This window comes from Spea bombifrons, chromosome 1, assembly GCF_027358695.1.
Source record: "Spea bombifrons isolate aSpeBom1 chromosome 1, aSpeBom1.2.pri, whole genome shotgun sequence".
Lineage (NCBI taxonomy): Eukaryota > Metazoa > Chordata > Amphibia > Anura > Pelobatidae > Spea > Spea bombifrons.
Genome location: NC_071087.1, coordinates 11,823,466 through 11,842,812, shown reverse-complemented (window position 1 = coordinate 11,842,812; position 19,347 = coordinate 11,823,466). Strand labels below are relative to the sequence as shown.

The 19,347-nt window shown below is 41.0% G+C and overlaps 1 protein-coding gene across 1 annotated transcript; it reads right to left on the bottom strand.

The window, feature by feature from the left end:
- Window positions 1-1,340: 1,340 nt before the first annotated feature.
- Window positions 1,341-19,301, bottom strand: CFAP99 (cilia and flagella associated protein 99). The gene is made up of 16 exons (XM_053458207.1): window positions 19,206-19,301; window positions 17,121-17,241; window positions 15,208-15,352; window positions 14,615-14,709; window positions 14,060-14,172; window positions 13,506-13,680; window positions 13,186-13,266; window positions 10,863-10,931; window positions 9,877-9,960; window positions 9,530-9,618; window positions 8,507-8,711; window positions 7,371-7,512; window positions 5,338-5,489; window positions 3,585-3,790; window positions 2,118-2,277; window positions 1,341-1,564 (listed from the first exon to the last, which is right to left on the bottom strand). The coding sequence occupies exons 2-16, from the start codon at window positions 17,229-17,231 to the stop codon at window positions 1,403-1,405; spliced, it is 1,989 nt and encodes a 662-aa protein (XP_053314182.1). The 5' UTR covers window positions 17,232-17,241; window positions 19,206-19,301; the 3' UTR covers window positions 1,341-1,402.
- Between the last annotated feature and the right edge of the window lie 46 nt (window positions 19,302-19,347).

Genomic DNA, 19,347 nt, shown 5'->3' with positions numbered 1-19,347 from the left:
AGAGTGTTGAGTCTCTTTTGCACAGTTTTGTAGGGGACTAGAAGCACTTTATATACCGATAAGAGATCTGCTGCTCAAAATGGTTTTGAGGCAGTAACAGGCAAGTCAGCTGGAACAAGAGGGATTTGGTAGGGTAGACGTCTCTTCGACATTTAAGATGGCCAACCAAAAACACGCCAGCTCAACCGCAAGTTTGAAAGAAGCAGGAACCTCACACATCCACTTATGCACAAGTTAACAGTGAATTCAAATTTGATTTGAACTTTAGTTCAGTCTTAGACTCAGGATAACGAAATGTTCAGGCTTCACACTCCAAGTGCTGTTTTAACATTTTTCCCGTGCTCATATTTAGCAGTAATCTTCTCCTCTGTCATTTAGTGTACACACAAGTAATATATTGTTTTTATCAGGACAAGACAGATTTCTTCAGATACCATTTTTTGGGAAAAAATAAAAATTCTGCCCCATATGCTATTTGGCTAATTCAATTTACTCCATCAAACCATATATTTCCGATAACTAGAAACTCCAGGGTATTTCAAATGGTGGTATTTTTTTTAAACTAGACACTAGTAATTTATTTTATGTTTTTTATCACACACATTGTAATTCAGGGATAAATTTACAGATCCTGGTATATGTCACTGCCAAACAACAACCATATATGTGTTCTGCAACATCTCCTGAGTACAGTCATACCCCCCATGCATGGGTTTGTCTGGTTGTTTGGGGGGTAAAAGGCCACATTTGGGAAGTGCACTTATTTTTAATTATTTGACCTGGCCACTCCCAATTTATCTCATCAAACCATTTTATTTTATTTTAAAAAGTAGACACCTCTTGGGTATTTGAAATGCTAGTATTTAACTCTTTCCATGTCAGGATTTTTGGGAAGATACAGAGCTAATTCGAGCACTTGATCATAACATTACACTATGGACTTTTTTTTTGTTGTTGAAACTGGATGGTTCCCCCGATGGTGACATCACTGCATAATTATTTTAATTTTGAATTATTTGGCTATTTTTATCTTTTCCATTTTTAAAATAAATATTTTACTAATCACATTAGAAAGCTGTGCTCCATTGACTTGCATGGTTGGATGTTTTACCTGTTGGAAACTTGTTTATTTTTTAAAGGACACCACCGTCTTGTGAGATACAAAATCTCTCGCCGTGGGATCTACTGGCTCTATATAGATACTGCTCGGAGCTCAACGGGGTCATGTCACCTAATGGTAGTAGTGCAGCAGCTCCGAGTTCCTGGATTTTGACACCTGCCTGCTTCGTGTGAAGTGGATTTGTCAAGCCCTGATGCAAAGCGATAATGCATGAGACACGTTTCATAAATAGAAAACTGTATTTTAGAATTATTAACTGGGTCCAGATGTAGAAATAAATGCTTATGATGTCAGCATACAAGCGCTAGATGTTCCATTTGTCGCCGCCCGATACGCTGTGATCATGTGAGCTGCTCCTTTACCCAGAACGCCATGTTGAAGGAGCTGAGCCTGGCGCTCGCGAGTTTCTTCCAATTCTCTCCAGTGACGTTCTTCAAAAGAGCTCTGAAAGATGAAAATAAAACCGATACAAGTCAAGCATCAGCTCTACCTCACATAACACAATGTTTCTTTAGAGGCGTACAGAACAAAAGTTTAACCTGCAGGAAAATTGGAGCAAGAAAAGTTTAAATATTAATAAACTCATCTGAATCAAAATCATTAACTTGGAAAAATTGCTTATTTGTTGCTTAAAAAGACAAGTTTGTAAATGTCAATTCTACACAATTTCTATGAATTACTGGAGGTGTGAGAGTAATTCCAGCACATAGGGGCAAACTCCCTCTAGGTGAGCGTGTGTCTGGCTCATCCACCTCTACTTGGGAGATAGGATAGAAAGACCAGCACCACCATACAGACCCCATGGATCATGCAGTATCCAGGGCATAATCACATGGCTTTGCAGGTAGAGGTTCTTTATTAAATCTTTATTAAAAATCAAACGCTACCTACTGTATATAGGACTGCGGTATTTACACTTAAATTTACACTAACACACAAAAGCGCCGCAGCCACCCAGAGGCTAGAAGGCTTCCTCAGGGCTGTCAGTTGCGCTTGCCTTGGACGGCCGAGTCCGCTGAGGGGTTAACTCCAACATCTTTGCCTGCTTTTTACGTTCTGACTTTTTCTCCTCCAGTTTTCGTTGCAGTTCTGCCACACGATCATCTTTTGCAGCAATAGCTTTACTCAGCTGAGACTTCGTTTTCTTTTCTTCTAGCCTTTAAAAAAAAAAGTTTGTTTTCCATACAAACCAATAGAAAAAATAGACATTTTACATTAATAATGCCAGAGTGTTTTAATCATGAGAAAGGACACAGATAACATCACATTGTGAGCACAAATCATTCATTATAACACTTAAGGCTTATTCTGCGTCTTTGAGAAAACTAAGTATGTAATTTCTCTCATCAGTCTCGACCAATACTGAATACGTGTAAACTGCTCACAGTGAGCAGGCGCGATCATGGTGATTGGCAGTATGGGCAGAGCGATAATGGTGATTGGCAGTATGGGCAAAGTGATAATGGTGATTGGCAGTATGGGCAGAGCGATAATGGTGATTGGCAGTATGGGCAGAGCGATAATGGTGATTGGCAGTATGGGCAGAGCCAGTGGCGGAACTACTGGGGTCGCAGGGGTCGCGACTGCGACCGGGACCTGGAGTTCTTCCAGTCAGGGGGGCCCAAGGGGTGCCGAGCAGTCGTTTTCAGCAACCGCTCGGCATCCTTCTGTCTCCTCTGCTCCCTGCCGCCGCCTGCCTCAGCGCTGCCCCGACTGCAGAGGTGGGAGCGCGAGGCGTCTGTCTCGGGTGCCGGCGCTTCATGCTGAGCGCCAGCATATGACGTCATATGCCCGCGCTCAGCAGTGAAGCCGCGCACACCGTGGCAGAGCAGCGAGATAGAGGGCTCGCGCCCCCACCACAGGACTGCACGGTAAGTGACCTACAAAGGGGGGTAGGGAGAGGGTAGATAGTGAGAATGGAGGGGTAGGGTAGATAGTGAGAAGGGGGGAGAGGGGGTAGATAGCCTGAGAATAGGGGGAGAGGGTAGATAGTGTGAGAAGGGGGGTAGGGAGAGGATAGTGAGAATGGGGGGTAGGGAGAGGGTAGATTAGGCTGGGAGTGGGAGGTGCCCTTAACAGATTCTCGCACCGGGTCCCTGAGGCTTCTAGTTACGCCCCTGGGCAGAGCGATAATCCTGTCCACTTTTTTCTTGTTGAAAATAGGTGTATGTAATTCAGTTACTTGCCCAATGGGTATAGTTGTAATGATATTCACTATGGTTACATGTAGTATGTATACAAATTGTATTTTAACTTTAGGGTTCTGGCTAATATAGTAACAGGAGACAGATGTCTCAATTCATGGTCTCTTTAAGTGAAGATATCTGGTCATCTGGATATCAAGACTAATGTTGCACTTTGTGTCTGAACAATGCATTTATTTATGAATATGTGCTTCTGTCTCATGTTCTCAGTATTTAAAGTGGATACTCTCCGTAACAAGGCCATGTAGCTAATTACTCACTTTAGAGCAGCTCCCTTCCCCATGGCGGCTCGGTGTAGGGAGATTTGTTCCAGCGTGTCCAAGAGGAGTTGCTGCTTTGACTGCTTTTCTTGAAGGATCTGATCCCGTCTGTCCTCCTCCTCTTTCCTCTGGGCCTCCTTGGCTAATGCCAGACGCTCATGCAACTCCACCAAGGACATCTCACAGTTCAATCCATGCCCAGCAGTCTATAGAAAACAAAGGGACCCAGGCTCAGGGGGCCATACTGCACTGATAACAGGGCACGGGCTCAGAGGACCACTTTACATTGCTAACCGTGCACATGTTCAGGGGGTCACTATACATTACTAACAGCACACATGTTCAGGGGGTCACTATACATTACTAACAGCGCACATGTTCAGGGGGTCACTATACATTACTAACAGCGCACAGGTTCAGGGGGTCAATATACATTACTAACAGCGCACATGTTCAGGGGGTCACTAGACATTACTAACAGCGCACATGTTCAGGGGGTCACTATACATTACTAACAGCGCACAGGTTCAGGGGGTCAATATACATTACTAACAGCGCACAGGTTCAGGGGGTCACTATACATTACTAACAGCGCACATGTTCAGGGGGTCACTATACATTACTAACAGTGCACAGGTTCAGGGGGTCACTAGACATTACTAACAGTGCACAGGTTCAGGGGGTCACTATACATTACTAACAGCGCACAGGTTCAGGGGGTCACTATACATTACTAACAGTGCACAGGTTCAGGGGGTCACTATACATTACTAACAGTGCACAGGTTCAGGGGGTCACTATACATTACTAACAGTGCACAGGTTCAGGGGGTTACTATACATTACTAACAGTGCACAGGTTCAGGGGGTCACTATACATTACTAACAGTGCACAGGTTCAGGGGGTCACTAGACATTACTAACAGCGCACAGGTTCAGGGGGTCACTATACATTACTAACAGTGCACAGGTTCAGGGGGTCACTATACATTACTAACAGCGCACAGGTTCAGGGGGTCACTATACATTACTAACAGCGCACATGTTCAGGGGGTCACTATACATTACTAACGGCGCACAGGTTCAGGGGGTCACTATACATTACTAACAGCGCACAGGCTCAGGGGGGACACTATACATTACTAACAGCGCACATGTTCAGGGGGTTACTATACATTACTAACAGCGCACAGGCTCAGGGGAGACACTATACATTACTAACAGTGCACAGGTTCAGGGGGTCACTAGACATTACTAACAGCGCACAGGTTCAGGGGGTCACTAGACATTACTAACAGCGCACAGGTTCAGGGGGTCACTATACATTACTAACAGCGCACAGGTTCAGGGGGTCACTATACATTACTAACGGTGCACAGGTTCAGGGGGTCACTATACATTACTAACAGCGCACAGGTTCAGGGGGTCACTATACATTACTAACAGCGCACAGGCTCAGGGGGGGCACTATACACTCTTAAGATGCACGTGACTGAGGCATGTTGCTTGTTGATTTGATAAATAATGCAAAATCAATGCTCTGGTGAATAATGTAATGGTTTGTTTGCAATCTGCTAAATAACAGCCACTGAATAACACTTTGAATTTCCAAATTATCTATATTTGTATTCAGTGTGTGCAGAAAATATGGAAACTGGGAAGTATGCCACCTATTTTGTGGACCTCCGCTTGGTCTACATCATGGGGTGGCAACTTCATCACGGGTTTTTACATTTGCCTCATAATGTACTCACTTCTGTAAAGTCCACAAACTTATGTCTAATGCAAGGCGCAGACTCAATCGCTCGAATCTCTCGAATCAGCTCAAATTTGCGCTTTAGTTCCTCCTCTGCTTCCTCTAAAGCTTGGCGAAGGAGCTCCCGGCTCTCCTCGGTCACCTCCTGCACTGGAATATCAAGGCGATATAGCTTATTATTTACATGCAGGGTAATTCTGCCATATAATAATTCTATTAGTACATTCATGCTTGGTCTGAACAGACATATTATCCCATTTAAGCCAAAGTTTTAGTTTTTAAAAGATTTTTTATAACAATTGCCCCACACACTATATATTTGGTGACTGCTAGTCGATTAATATATACGTTCATCTGTTGTTTTATCGGTTACCATCAGGGCAGGACTGGCAAGGAGGGCAGAGGGGTAACTATTCCCGAACAGTAAACCGTCTCTGTGTTTAAGACAAAAGCTTCTTTCTTCCAATCTTAACTCCTTAAGGACCAGGCTGTTTTTATTTATTTGTACCCTTTTAACCAAGACTGGTTTAAGACTTTTGCTGTGCTCATGTTTAGCTGTAATTTTCTTGTTATCAAGTTAGTGTACCCACAAAAATTGCAATCCAGGTATGGATTTACAGCTCATGGTATATGTCGCTGTCAAACAACACCCCAATATGTATTTAGCAACGTCTCCCGAGTACAGTGATACCCCCCATGCATGGGTTTGTCAGGTTGTTTGGGAGGTAAAACGCCACATTTGGGAAGTGCGCATTTTTCAACATGAAACTTTAACATCTGCTCCTACTGCCCCCATCTCCTAAGTGGCCCATCTTTGAAGCCAGCTAATTCAATTTACCCCATCAAACCATATATTTTTGAAAACTAGATACCCCAGGGTATTTCAAATGGCGGTATTTTAACCCTTTCCATGCACTAATTTTACCACTAGCCTTTGTCAAAATTGGTGGTATTATTTTTTCTTTAAAAAAATGTATTACACAAATTGTACTTCAGGTGTGAATTCACATCTCCTGGTACATGTTACTGTCACACAACATCCCAACATCTTTTGATTACAGTGATACTACCCATGCATTGGTTTGTCTGGTGTTTGGGGGCTAAAAGGCCACATTTGGGAAGTGCTCATTTTTTCCATGTTGGTCAGTCTGAGCCTATGCTCTATCTTTGAACCCGACCACTCCAATTTACCCCATCAAACCATACATTTGACAAGCCTTGGGTATTTGAAATGCTTTTATTTTAACACTTTCCAATCATTTTAGCAACTTGCTCATAATTTATTTTACTATTTTTGGACTTTTTATTTTACATTTTGCTGGAACTGGATGGTTCCCCTGATGTTGAGATCAGTGCATAATTATTTTTAAATGTTACCACATTTTTGTATTTTTTTAAAATTTTTTTAGTTATTTTAATTTTTTTTACAATTTATTGTGATTAGAAAACTGGGCTCCATTGACTTGCATGGTGTAATGCAGTATCTGTATTCAACCTGCAAGGGGAGCCAGAGTTCTCAAGAGGGTCTGGATCCCTTTCTAAGCTTGTTTAATGCCATGACATGCCTGGCCCGTCATTGGTCATTAAGGGGTTAAGGGATGCCCACATGTTGTCTGGAAGGTACAATTTATAAAGAAATCTCCAAAGTGTTCTTTCTATTGACCTTGAAAATGTCAGTGATTGAGAGTTTATGTATTACACAGATTTTCTGCATCACGCTGAACGACTATAATCCTTTTGCCTTATTGGCCAGCAGAATCGGAACTCAAGTAAATAGGAAGAAGTTCAAGTTTATTATTCACAAAACCCGCAGAGCTCTGATGAAGCTGAGCGGTTCTCAGAGAAACCAACTTTGGGATTTAGATAATTGTTTTGTGGGTTAAAATTTTTTATATATATAAACTTGGTATGTAGATCAGATGTCTGCGGGTTGTGCGAGTCTACAGTACTGGCCACATGTACATATGTATACGCATATCTCTTTGATGAGCTAGAAGATTTATTGCCGTTAACCCTTTTAACATAACATACCTATTTGTTGCTTGTATTTCTGCAGCTTGACGCGGGCCTGCTTGGCATGTTTGTGTCCCTCAGCAACTTGCTCTACTAGGTCCCTCATGTCCTTCTCCTCTTGAAGACGCTTCTCTGCATACTGACGCATCAGCTTTTCCGTCTACAAAACACAGAAAGGCGAGAATATAGAAGAACAGTGCTGGCTATTCTATACAGATCATGTTTAGCCCTTACCATGATTGTTTCCTGCAAGCTCCAAGGTTTAAAGGAATAAATGCACATAATAAATATATATATATATATATATAATCTTATAGGTGTGTGGGGTCTGAGTGCATTCACCCTAGCTTAGAAAAAAGAACAATGCCCCACATGGTGCATTTGCAGATATTTCGCTCACTTGCAGATTTATCAAGAGCCCCGACGAAGGGCTGTAACTCAAGTTTGTATCTGTGATACCCTCTATGTGTGAATAAATTGTCTCCTGTCTTCAGCAGAAATCCTCGGTGGGCTCTTTTACTTTCCTATACATGGATTTGGGTTCAAAGACGCACCCAGGTATGGATTGATATATAAATATATATTTACATAAACATATAACTAATGTGCTTTTTCCAGCACAAGTCTAACAACCCTTTAAGTGCCAGATGGGTGAGTGACACCTTGTGACGGACATGAAGAATGTATTACTCACCCTCAGCCAACCAAAGCATTAACCCTCTGCTGCCCAGGGAAGCACCCGCTGGGATTTTATTCTGTGTTACATGTTTAAGATCACTGTTTAAGATCAGTTTCTTCTTATAACCAGTTCTAGATTCCTTTATTTATATTAAACTGCTATGAAGGAACACTAATACGTTGAAGATTACAGAACCAGCAATCCCACTATAGTTTACAGTCACTGCGACTATCCATATTTATGAATTTATTCTAATTTTAACTGGAATTAGATTATTTGTCTTCAAAATTAGAATAATGTTTCATAGGATTAATGCTACATGAGTGCATATAAGCAGAACACTAATAACTGAATATCTTCTGCTCCAACCCTTTACATTATTCCTGATTAGTTAGATGTCTTCATAAAACTAGCTATGTGCTTTCCCTCACGTCTGATACGGAGAGCAGATCTGTTTCATTCTGCAGTATTTCACCTCTTCTTTTTTCATTGCAGCTTTCTTCTTGTTTTCCTGGATAAGATTCTGCCGGGCCAAGAGTGCTTCCTCGCGACTCAGCTTCCCCTCCAGACGCCGGCACTCAATCTCCGCCAGCTGATTCTCGAGATCCTTCTCCCGCATCTGCCGCTGCCATTCCAGAAACTCGCTCGGGTCCCGGGCTCCATCCACCAGTCTTTCAACTCTTAAATCAAACAGAAAACCTCATGGAGCTTTGATTTCCCAAACACGTAGGGTTAATGTGTGTTGCGTGTGTCCAGTGCCCCTTACCCCTTAAGGACCAAGCTGTTTTTTTTTTCTTTTTGTATCGCCTCCTAAACGCTTTTAAATCAGGAGTCCACTATGCTTGATGCCCTGGAGAGGGGCCACACGGGCCCCTGCAATAAATTTCAGTGTTGCTGAATACCTCAAAATTGCAGCATTACAGCAAAACCGTTTAAGTGAAGAAACGGATCTTAGCCAGTCATGTTATTGGTCGTTAAGGGGTTAAATGTGTTACTACTATTGGCAGAAGAATTAGAACTGTAAGTCTGAAATGTAGCATTTTCTCTTTAACTAGAACTTGGATCTTCATGAAACATACAGGTTTATAATATCTTTGTATCAATATTCATGTTGGTCTAATGGTTGCCATGTGCCATGAGTTCATGTCCAATGGTTGCCAACCACAACACAGAAAGAAAACCATAGTGTTAATACAAAGAAACTGAGTCCTAGATGGCCAAGTATAGTGGGCATTCTCTCACCCATTCTTCTAATTTATCATAATAATTTATTACTATCTAACTTAACCAACAGTGATGAGAATTAACGCTAGATCGGCACAGTTTCTGGATGGCCTTATCCTAGCTGCTCGTGACCGGGTCAAAGCAAGACTGTTCTCTGCCATATGTGGATCAGATCCAAACCAGTTGACATCAGTTAGATGACATTATGTCAGTGGGGTTAAAGAGGACATCCCAGTGGACATGATAAACCCTGGATAATTATGATTTCACATACCTCCGTAACTCTTCCTCCACTTGGCGCTGGTAGAGGGCTCCCTCTCTTAAAATGGCCGTAGCATTTAGTCTAACTGGTACATTGTCACTCTATGGGATGAAATATAAACTGTTCAATATATATATAAAAAAGAAAGAGGTGCTAGATAATGGACAGAATAATAAATAAGGGGACAACCCGTTCAACTAGATACCAAAACCAAAGAGGAAAGAAAGGGTTCCAAGAGCAAAACCCAGAGAAATGACATAATAAAATACAACTTAATTCATAAAGCTAAAAAAAACAATAATGAATAAACCCTCCCTAATATGTATGAAATAAATCACTAGAGCGGTGAGAATGCTTACCTTGTGTACCGGTGTTGGGTTGGCCTTTGTTTTGTTAAATGCCAGTTTGTTTTCCTCTTCTTTTATTATTTCAGATAAAATACGCTGTAAGAAGCAGAAGCACATTATGTATACCATACTGCGCTATGTAATAAATGGGAGAAGTATCCGCAGCAAAGGGTAGTAGACACTTGGAACAGCCACACATCTGTATCACTTTTTATAAACATTGTTCATATACATATATTTATTATTATTTATTGTTTTATATAGCGTCATCAAATTCCATAGCGCTGTACAATGGGTGGACAGGACATAACAAGTAGTATATAACATAACAAATTGACTTACAGAGACAACAGGTGAGGAGGGCCCTGCTCAAACGAGCTTACAATCTAGCTCAGACCTTCCTCGGCTGCCAGAGAGGAGGATACAGGTCCCCTTCAGGGGATCCCCATCTCTGGCAGCTGGGGGAAGTATGTGCGATGAGCTCTGACAACCTCCACTGCTGCCGGGGCTTCTATGGTGGAGCACCGGAAGGTCATGTTACACCGGCGCTCCTTCATAGATGTCCCGGCGGCAGTGCCGGAAGCAGCGGGGTTGTCCGCATTGCACAAACGTCCACCGGAAAGGAGGATCCAAGTCCCCTGCAGCGCTGCGGGTGATCTGGATATATGGGGGGAAAAAAAGATAAGCACCTGCGCGGCCCCCTGGAACCGCCATGCGGCCCAGTTGCTTATAGGCCAGGGACCGGTACCGGTCTGTGGCCCGGTGGTTGGGGACACCTGAATTAGACCATCAGGAACAACATGCCATTAGACGACTTCTGAGCACAGAGGGATGGGATAGGGAGAAACGAGAAGTAAATCTTTAAATATTAGGGGTAATGAAATGAATACACAGAATCTTGTTTGACAAGATAACACTTGAAAAGTAACTATATATGTATTAATCCACCCAAATATAGCCATTTTTCATCATAAACAGGCTCCTGATGCTTCACCTACCTTTGTCTTTTTAGACTTGTCCATGTTGGCACATTTAAACTGTTCTGTATTTGCTTCCGTTAGTAGCTTCTAGAATTAGAAGATTTATGAGAGTTAAACATGCAAGATATGAAAATATTATTTACAAGACGCATCACAATAGGAAACATGAGACACATCCTTTAAAGTCGAACAAACACCTGAGCACAGATCCTAATTAAATCCAGTGCTGATTATATTTCATTTTATGTTTTTAAGCTCCCCTGATTTATTATTTCCAGCTCTGTCCTCACGTCTCAAGCAAAGCCCAACATTTCAGGGACATTTTATTTCATTTCCCATGGTCCTTGGAATCCTACCGTCGGCCATAGAATGAAACTGTAACACACTTCATTGCCTCTATCTGTATTGTTTTAGTAAACAGAGGTTTCCTACAAATGAGCAGGTCCTCTGTAAAGTAACGACCACAAATATCTTAGGGAGAGGAATCAGTATGAAATACGTAAGATGACAACAAGGAGCTTTGTACCCTGGCCAAGGCTAACCAGACCTAGGGCGGCATGTCCCGGTGGATAGCGGTCCCTCTTAGTCAATAGACCCCTCCACTGTGCTGCCTCTCAATGGGCCGGTTACAAGTGAGATCTCTAATCTCCCAACCAGCTCATTTACACTATGGAGGTTGTGTCGAGCCAGCACACGAACGCATTAGAAGGTGCTATGCACACAAGGCGCCAACATATGACATCATATGCCTGCGCATCTGTGAAATGGTAAAATAAACATGGTTGACACTTTCGATGCATGTGTGACAATTGTGATTGAAGATAAGCTATCATGTGACTGTTCCCCATAATTAAAATTCCATTAATTTATCTTCCAGCTCCTGCTCAGAATGGGTCAGAAGCACTGATTGCGTTACAAGATGACTTCTCTTTGCGTGTGTTAAAGAGTGCCGGCTACGTTGGCTTTGCGTACTTCTTCATGTACACCATGGACAGGTGTAGGGGATGTAGGGGATGTGTTTGACTAAAACCTGAAGGACAGAGGCTTAGATGGTAGTAGATAAATGGAACAGTCTCCCAGAAGCAGTAGTTGAGGCTAATACGGTGGGGGAGTTTAAATAAGCATGGGATAGACATAAAGCTTTCCTCCCTATAGGACCTGACCAAAGACTGATGGAAAAATAGGAAAAATGGGCAGACTAGATGTGCGAATGGTTCTTATCTGCCGTCACATTCTATGTAGTTGCTCAGCTGCATGTGTTTTATGACGTGGTATAGTAAGGTAGGACTGAGGGAAGCAGCCATCGATGTGCTGACCTTTGGCACTCCGGCCGTGGCTGGAGCATTTGGTGTTTTATTGTTTACCTTGTTAGTGAATACATCTTTATTCACATTCTGCTCTAATGATTTAAAAGCCTTTATAACAAAGCGATTGTCCTCACAATTTATCCAATGGTGATCATGATTGTTTTATCGCACTTGCTGATTCTTTGAAAGAAGAACAGACAAGACAATTAATAGTGGGGATGGTAAATGGTATTTGTGATGGGGTGTACTGCGCGATATAACCGCTGATTATTTAACAAGCTGTAGTTTAACGTTCTAGTAACGCCTGCTGACTTTAAAGGGACGGTAAGAAATACACAGGGAAGGGTTGGCACCACTGAGCCTGGAAGTTAAACTCAGCCAAGTGGGCCAGTAAAAAGCTAAAATGACATTTTACACACAGTGTGCGCCATCCAGTGCCGTCCGAACGCACTTATCGGAATGCATAGAAATGAGCACAGGGAGGACCCCTTGTTACAGTAGAGACCCTGGTGGCTGTATGAGGAATTGCATGTAAACTGCAGGAAAAAGAGTTGAATCAGAGCAAACATTTGGTGATTGTAGAACATAAACTTTTATAAATATGACATCTATTTAAACTTCATTTAAAGACCCAAAATGTGATTCAAAGAGAAAAACAAACATCTTCTCATGAATAACCTGAATGATTTTGAGACCCGGATGCTCGACTTTTCAACAGGGTTAGGTATTTTTTTGATCCATATTGTTTAGTAGCCAGTTTCCCACATCTTTTATCAGCCTAGAAAGGGTTAGTGGACTTCTTATCCATTATGGAGACTATACTGAAAATGTAACACTCACAATCATTATACGATTTACTCCTAGAAATGTATTATCCATGTATATGTTTGATATCTTTGTATCAGGAAAGATGGGCACCAAGTCCAGCATGCATACAGGGTGATTTTTATTCACTCTATATGTTTTTCATTTTACATTACAGTTTTGATACAAATCTGGTTACTCAAAATCCTGTAATTATCAATAAAAATTACCTCTGCCTTTTGACGATTTTTTGCCTTCTTTCCTTGCAGCAATTCCTGCTCCTTTGGGGTTTTGTACGTACTCTCTGGAACCTGAAATCAACCAAAATCCTTGTATATTATCATTGATTGCCATCCTTCCCTAACTCTGCTGTACCCTCTCTCAACTCCACAAGGGGGCAGCGCATGCACAGTTTCTGTTACAAATTCGCAATGGGATCTAAATTGATGATGTATCCACTAATATTTAATTTGTTGCCATACCCCCCTAATATTTAGATTCATGGCACCCCCAACATTTAAATTTAATCATGCAACTTAAGACAACTTACCGGTTGATGTGGCTGCTGAGAGGGTATCCTTTGTGGCATTAGTAAAGCCCTCGGCTTGGGTTTAGTCAAATTAAACTCTTTTGTTACAGTTACTTTGGTGCTTTTTACTGGACTGTTTCCGTTCACCGCTTTATTATCCAGATTATCTATCAAATTCTGTATTTCTGGTTGCCACCTAATACAAAGCAAGTGCAAATGTACTGAGCATATAAAGTAAAAGCAAAGGGAGGTATCAACACAATAATGTTCACTTTCCGGACTATGACTTAATAGTACAGCACTGTGGAATATTAGTGTGCTTTACGAATATAAGAGAATATACCCCTAATGCTAACTCAGAATAGCTAAGGACATTGAAGAATTTTGGGCAAGCGCTGCTTATTTTGGCAAATCTATCTAATAAATTGTTATTATTCATGTGATTATAAAGTTCCAGCTACTATATATCTCTCCACGTTACATGGGTAAAGCCTGTATTCTACCCATATAGACCTCCTAGTTGCGTGTGTCTCTGCGTTAGTGGCTGCTGATGGACGCGGTTCTGTTTAGCTCACCTTAGTAAAGGCGTAATCCAGTTTTTCTTGACATAATTTGAATCGTATATCTGGCTCCATTCATCTTTTATCCAAGTGTTCAGATTCAGATCATCAAAGAAAAAACTGAGAAACTAAAGCAAATGCAAAAAAAGAAACACACATACATTCACAGATCTTTAAATATATAGAGACATTTCTAATTGTTATTGCTTCTATGACACAATCGTTCACATTCTGTAATGGACGTGTTTTATAATTCTCTCATTGACACAACGATGAGACAATAATATAGACATAAACCTAAAAGGTATATATACATAAGACAAAAGCGTGTCTTATGTATATATATCTTTTTTCCATAAATACATTCTCATTGTATATTTCACTTGGGAGCTGGTAAAAAGGCAGGTAGAAGTGAGTAAAACTGCTTCTCAGCCCTAGATTGAAAGATTTAAATAATCTCCCAAATAATAATTGACTCTCTATTAAGGAGTCTTACATGGAGTTACCCAAACCTGTCCTCATAGCCTGGTCCAATTATTTCCATATTCTTAAATCCATATTTATTCGTACCTTGCGCATTTTGGTGACATCCTGGGACTTTATAATTTTGGTAATGTTTTCAAAACCGTATTCGTCCAGTTTAAAGGTGGCTATGTAAGCAATCACTATAAATCAAATGACACAGACAAGAAATATCAGTACACGAACCTAATAAGATGTAAAGTATAAATGTTGCGTGACTTCTCCAAGCAGAACAATGTTTATCAGATGACTGTAACTTCTTGAAATAGTTGCATAAGAACGCTTCTTACCTGATGCCACATTCTATGTTTCTATATAAAACACCCTATTTTAAGAAAATTCCACCGACTTCTGAACATGCTGCTCCAGTTCCAGCCCACGTCACCTTAAAATTACTTACAGAACGGTGGGCACCGTAAGTGGCTGAACCTAGGAGATCCTAGAATGTGACTCAACCCTGTGTGTAATGACGACTGATAATATAACACTTGGACTCCCAAGTAATTTACATTATGTATCTCTGAATAAAGACTAAAAATATACACCCAAGCACACAGAAGCCGCCGGGCCACGTGTATTACCATACATATATTTAAGGTGCTAAGGTGGAGTGTTATTTATTTCCAAGACACGGTACCTACCAACGAACAAACAGTGTTCAGACAGAAGGAAACACTTCCCATCTCTAGCATAGAAACCATCAACAACAATGTCCAGGAGGGGTTTATACTGAGTACTTTCCGCAAGAATCTCAATTACAAATCTTTCTTCTGCATTCTTCAAACTCTGAAAGGGAGAAGCGCAGAGAGAGATAAGGACACCATCAATAAAAAAGAATCACAACTTCTCATGAAGAATCCAAAGGAAGCTCTTCTGAACTTAGCAGTCTATAGATAAACCAATCCCACCCACGGCGTAGGGTTGGAATCTAAAGACTTTAGTGATGTGTGTTTTGAAAGAATGACAATCTTAGTGCGAACAGAAGTTTATCAACCAGATGGATCACCATTCTATCAGTCACCAGATACCTGCTTATTCCATAGTTTTCCCGGCTTACTTGATGAGTAGTCTGGAGAATCAGAAAGGGTTAGGAAGCCAAGGACATGGTTCCCAGAGAACGGGGTTATAGACAGCTTGACATATAGTAACACACTGAATAAAATAAGAGCCATAGAATGGAGTGTCTTCAAAGTCAGGACACCACATTTAGAATCTCCATTAATTTCTTCCCATTTCTGAGGTAGGACTACAATGACATGGCAGGAATCTCTCATTTACTGGAAGAAGAAGGCATTTTTTCTAGAATGTATTCAGTAAACTGATAGAGAACAGAACAATTCCATTGTATTTGTACACCAGAGATGCAATAAACATATTCATTTCAGAAACTATAGATATGCGCAGCACTATTATTACATGGGGCTGAGGATTCATGAGTCTGATAATGATTCAGACACTTCACGCAATTTCCATCTATCCTCTTATACGGGGAAGCGACAGGTTTACGTTTCCCACAGTTCTGTATATTACATGATAATGTGAGGAACTTTCAGGTAGTTTATTAAATGACTCATTGAATGACGCTCTGCTGTCATCAGACTAAAGGGATCACAGTAAAGATATACTCATGTATTGGGGTTTTTTTTGTAGAAAATGCATTTAATTACATAAAACAGCATACCTATTCGTGTACAAATACAGAAGGTTTCGTGCCTCAAAAAATGTTTCTAAAAGGTGTGGTACATAAGGTCGGGTGCTCCTTTACTGACTTACAGGACACATTTTGTTTACCCTTAGGACAGAGATGGGCTCAAGCCCAGAAATAGAAAACATTCTATCAAAACATTAGTTTAATAAGCTTACTTCTAGATGTGTCTTGAACCTTCCGAAAAACCTTGTTTACGGTGTATGGGCAACAGAGATGGAGTCTAATCTTTTAATCAAATTACTCCAAATATTTATGATGAATATATATATATATATATATATATATATATATATATATATATATTTATATGTGCTCACGGATACACACTACATATACATGTAACTCAAGAAATGGTTCAAAAAAAGGGAGAGCTGAAAAAAAAAGGAGTCAGCACCTTGGAGAGCTACTAAAGGATACGGACTGGGCTGACAGGTACAAGATATCAACGTAATGTAATGAAGGCATTGCTGGACAAAGGCAGTCTCCATGGGTCACTTTGTGTAAACTTTACTGGGGAGCATGAATGATAATAATGCCCTTTCAGTAAAAACAGACTAGGGGCCAAATGGATCACTGGTCTGATTGCACCACATACTTATCTGGGGCCACCAATGGGATACACAAGACCACATGGCGCATGAGTATAAAAACATAATCTGAGGCCACGTATACGTCATTTGATGGCTAGGGGAGCTTAGTTATGCCCAATGCGCAAATAATCACTCCTACGTCTTTCTCCTGATCCATAAGACCCCTGAGTCCAATCTCACAGTACCAGAAAGGGCCTGTGATGTAGGACAGTTTAATAAACCTGGTATGGCTTTATTACAGGTGTCTGTTATTTACCTCCAGATCCTTTGATGATTCTTCCAGCAAATGCTCGAGACTCTGATTGTCTGGATTATACTTGTTAAGAAGACGTGAAGCCAGTTCAATGCACCTCCTGTAATTAATCATCTTCACAGCCCTGTGAATTAAACAACACGGTAATAAAGCAGAATTACGATTTTTAAGAAAAAAAATTTAACTGCAGCTACATTAGAATAAATGAATATTTTAGGTGATTTTACAAAAGTTATAATCTGAAATTAATTAAATTAAATAGACGTCACCATCGAGAAATTAAATGTTATTATTCGCTTGATGTTTTCATTTGGGTGCAAAATGTGTCATTATTTTGGGCTTATGAGCTAAAATACTTTATTTTATGCACATACCTGTGTGCTGCAGTTTATGATATTTAGAGCATTGAATAAATCACAACTTTCACAATTATTGTTCAGAATTATTATTTGTTCCCGATTAAAACATTTGATCTACTTTGTATGGAATTCAGTGTTTGAGGGGAGAGGAGCTGGTCTGGGAGCATTTCTAGGTTGTGAGCAGCGGTGACACAACATGATGTAAGATACTGAGGAAACTTAAGTGTTAGGAGATCGTATTATGTTAACAAATTGATACTTTAGATAAGGAAATATAAAATTAATTGATATGTCTTGCCTTTGTTGGTTCAATTGTATATGAAAGAACCAATGTTTTGCCCCTCCAACCAGCTTACTTACTGTCTTTTATTATTTTTTGTATTACTGGGGACGCTGTTCTGTTTAATTATTTCTGAGGACCTAAAGGTAAGCAGACAATGCAATAAAGCGTTGGGAAAAGCGAGCAGGATATTGACACATTGAGAGAGTTCGGAGGGCTACAAGAATGGCAAATGGTTTGCAGGATAAAATCAGGAAATACTTGAGATTTTAATATGTACAACTTGGGAGGAGAGAAGAGAGAGGGGAGATGTGATAGAAACATTCAAATACTTAAAGGGATTTAACAATGTACAGGAGAAAAAACAATTTGAAATGAGAAAACCTACTAGAATAAGAGGTCATAATCTAAACCTAGCGGGTCAGAGTCTTAGATGTAATGTGAGGAAGGATAGTATAGTGAGGATAATACAGTGAGGGGATGCATGCATTGGATAAACATGAAGCTATCCAAACTATGTGACCACAGGAAGGACGATGTGCAAGCAACTTCTCTTGTACCGCCCAGGGGAAGCTGGGCGGTAAAAGAAGAGTTGTGGATGTGTTAGTGGGGGGAAGCATGACACAGGGAGGCTGTTTGAGGCTGGATGGACACAGGCAGGCCAGGTGCCAGGGCTGACATGATACTAAAGGGGAGGGTGAATTTGCAAAGGGCCATTGATTCACAAAGGGGTGCTGCCCGGGGGCATGACATAAATCTATACTAAAGGGAGGGCTGGGTGGTGGGATAAATATACTATGTGGGGCTGGCTGCGTGCAATACACAAGGGTGTGAGAGCCTTAGGGTGGCCACATTTGGTTGTCGGTGTGGCAGAGCCTGTCCTGGTGTGTGTGTCTGGGTGTTGGTGTGGCAGATCCTGTCCTGGTGTGAGTGTGTGTTTAGGTGTTGGTGTGGCAGAACATGTCCTGCTGTGTGTGTGTATTGGGGAGTCGTTGTGGCAGAGCCTGTCCTGTTGTGTGTGTCTGGGTGTCAGTGTGGCAGAGCCTGTCCTGGTGTGTGTGTGTGTTTAGGTGTTGGTGTGGCAGAACGTGTCCTGCTGTGTGTGTGTGTTTGGGTGTCTCTTGGCAGAGCCTGCCCTAGTGTGTGTGTCTGGGTGTTAGTGTGGCAGAGCCTGTCCTGGTGTAGGTGTGGCAGAATCTGTCCTGGTGTGTGTGTGTATACATACATATATAGAAATTTAAATATATATATATATATATATATATATATATATATGTGTGTGTGTGATTAAATATGATATATACTATTATTATACTGATTATTATATACATGCACGCACATAAAGAACTGTAAATATGTATGTGTACATATGTATGTAGGCATAGTGTCGCTCTAGGCTATTAATTTTTGATGACATATATAACCTTTTTATTAATTATATCCACATACCGTTAAGCTGGTGTGTCTTCTCTTTATCCGCACAGTCGCCGTTTTTAACGGGGTTTCTTCCACCGACCGGCGGCTGAAACTTCGGCCGAGGGTTAGACTCTGAAGCGCATAGACTCCTGGGAGTTGTAGTCCTTTACGGGGC

Coding starts and splice junctions, on each gene's coding strand:
- CFAP99 (XM_053458207.1), bottom strand. CDS start 17,231: ATGATTAATTACAGGAGGTGCATTGAACTGGCTTCACGTCTTCTTAAC. Junction 14,173..14,614: donor ATGTCACCAAAATGCGCAAG/GTACGAATAAAT, acceptor CATTTGCTTTAG/TTTCTCAGTTTTTTCTTTGA. Junction 3,791..5,337: donor AGTTTGTGGACTTTACAGAA/GTGAGTACATTA, acceptor TGTTTTCTATAG/ACTGCTGGGCATGGATTGAA.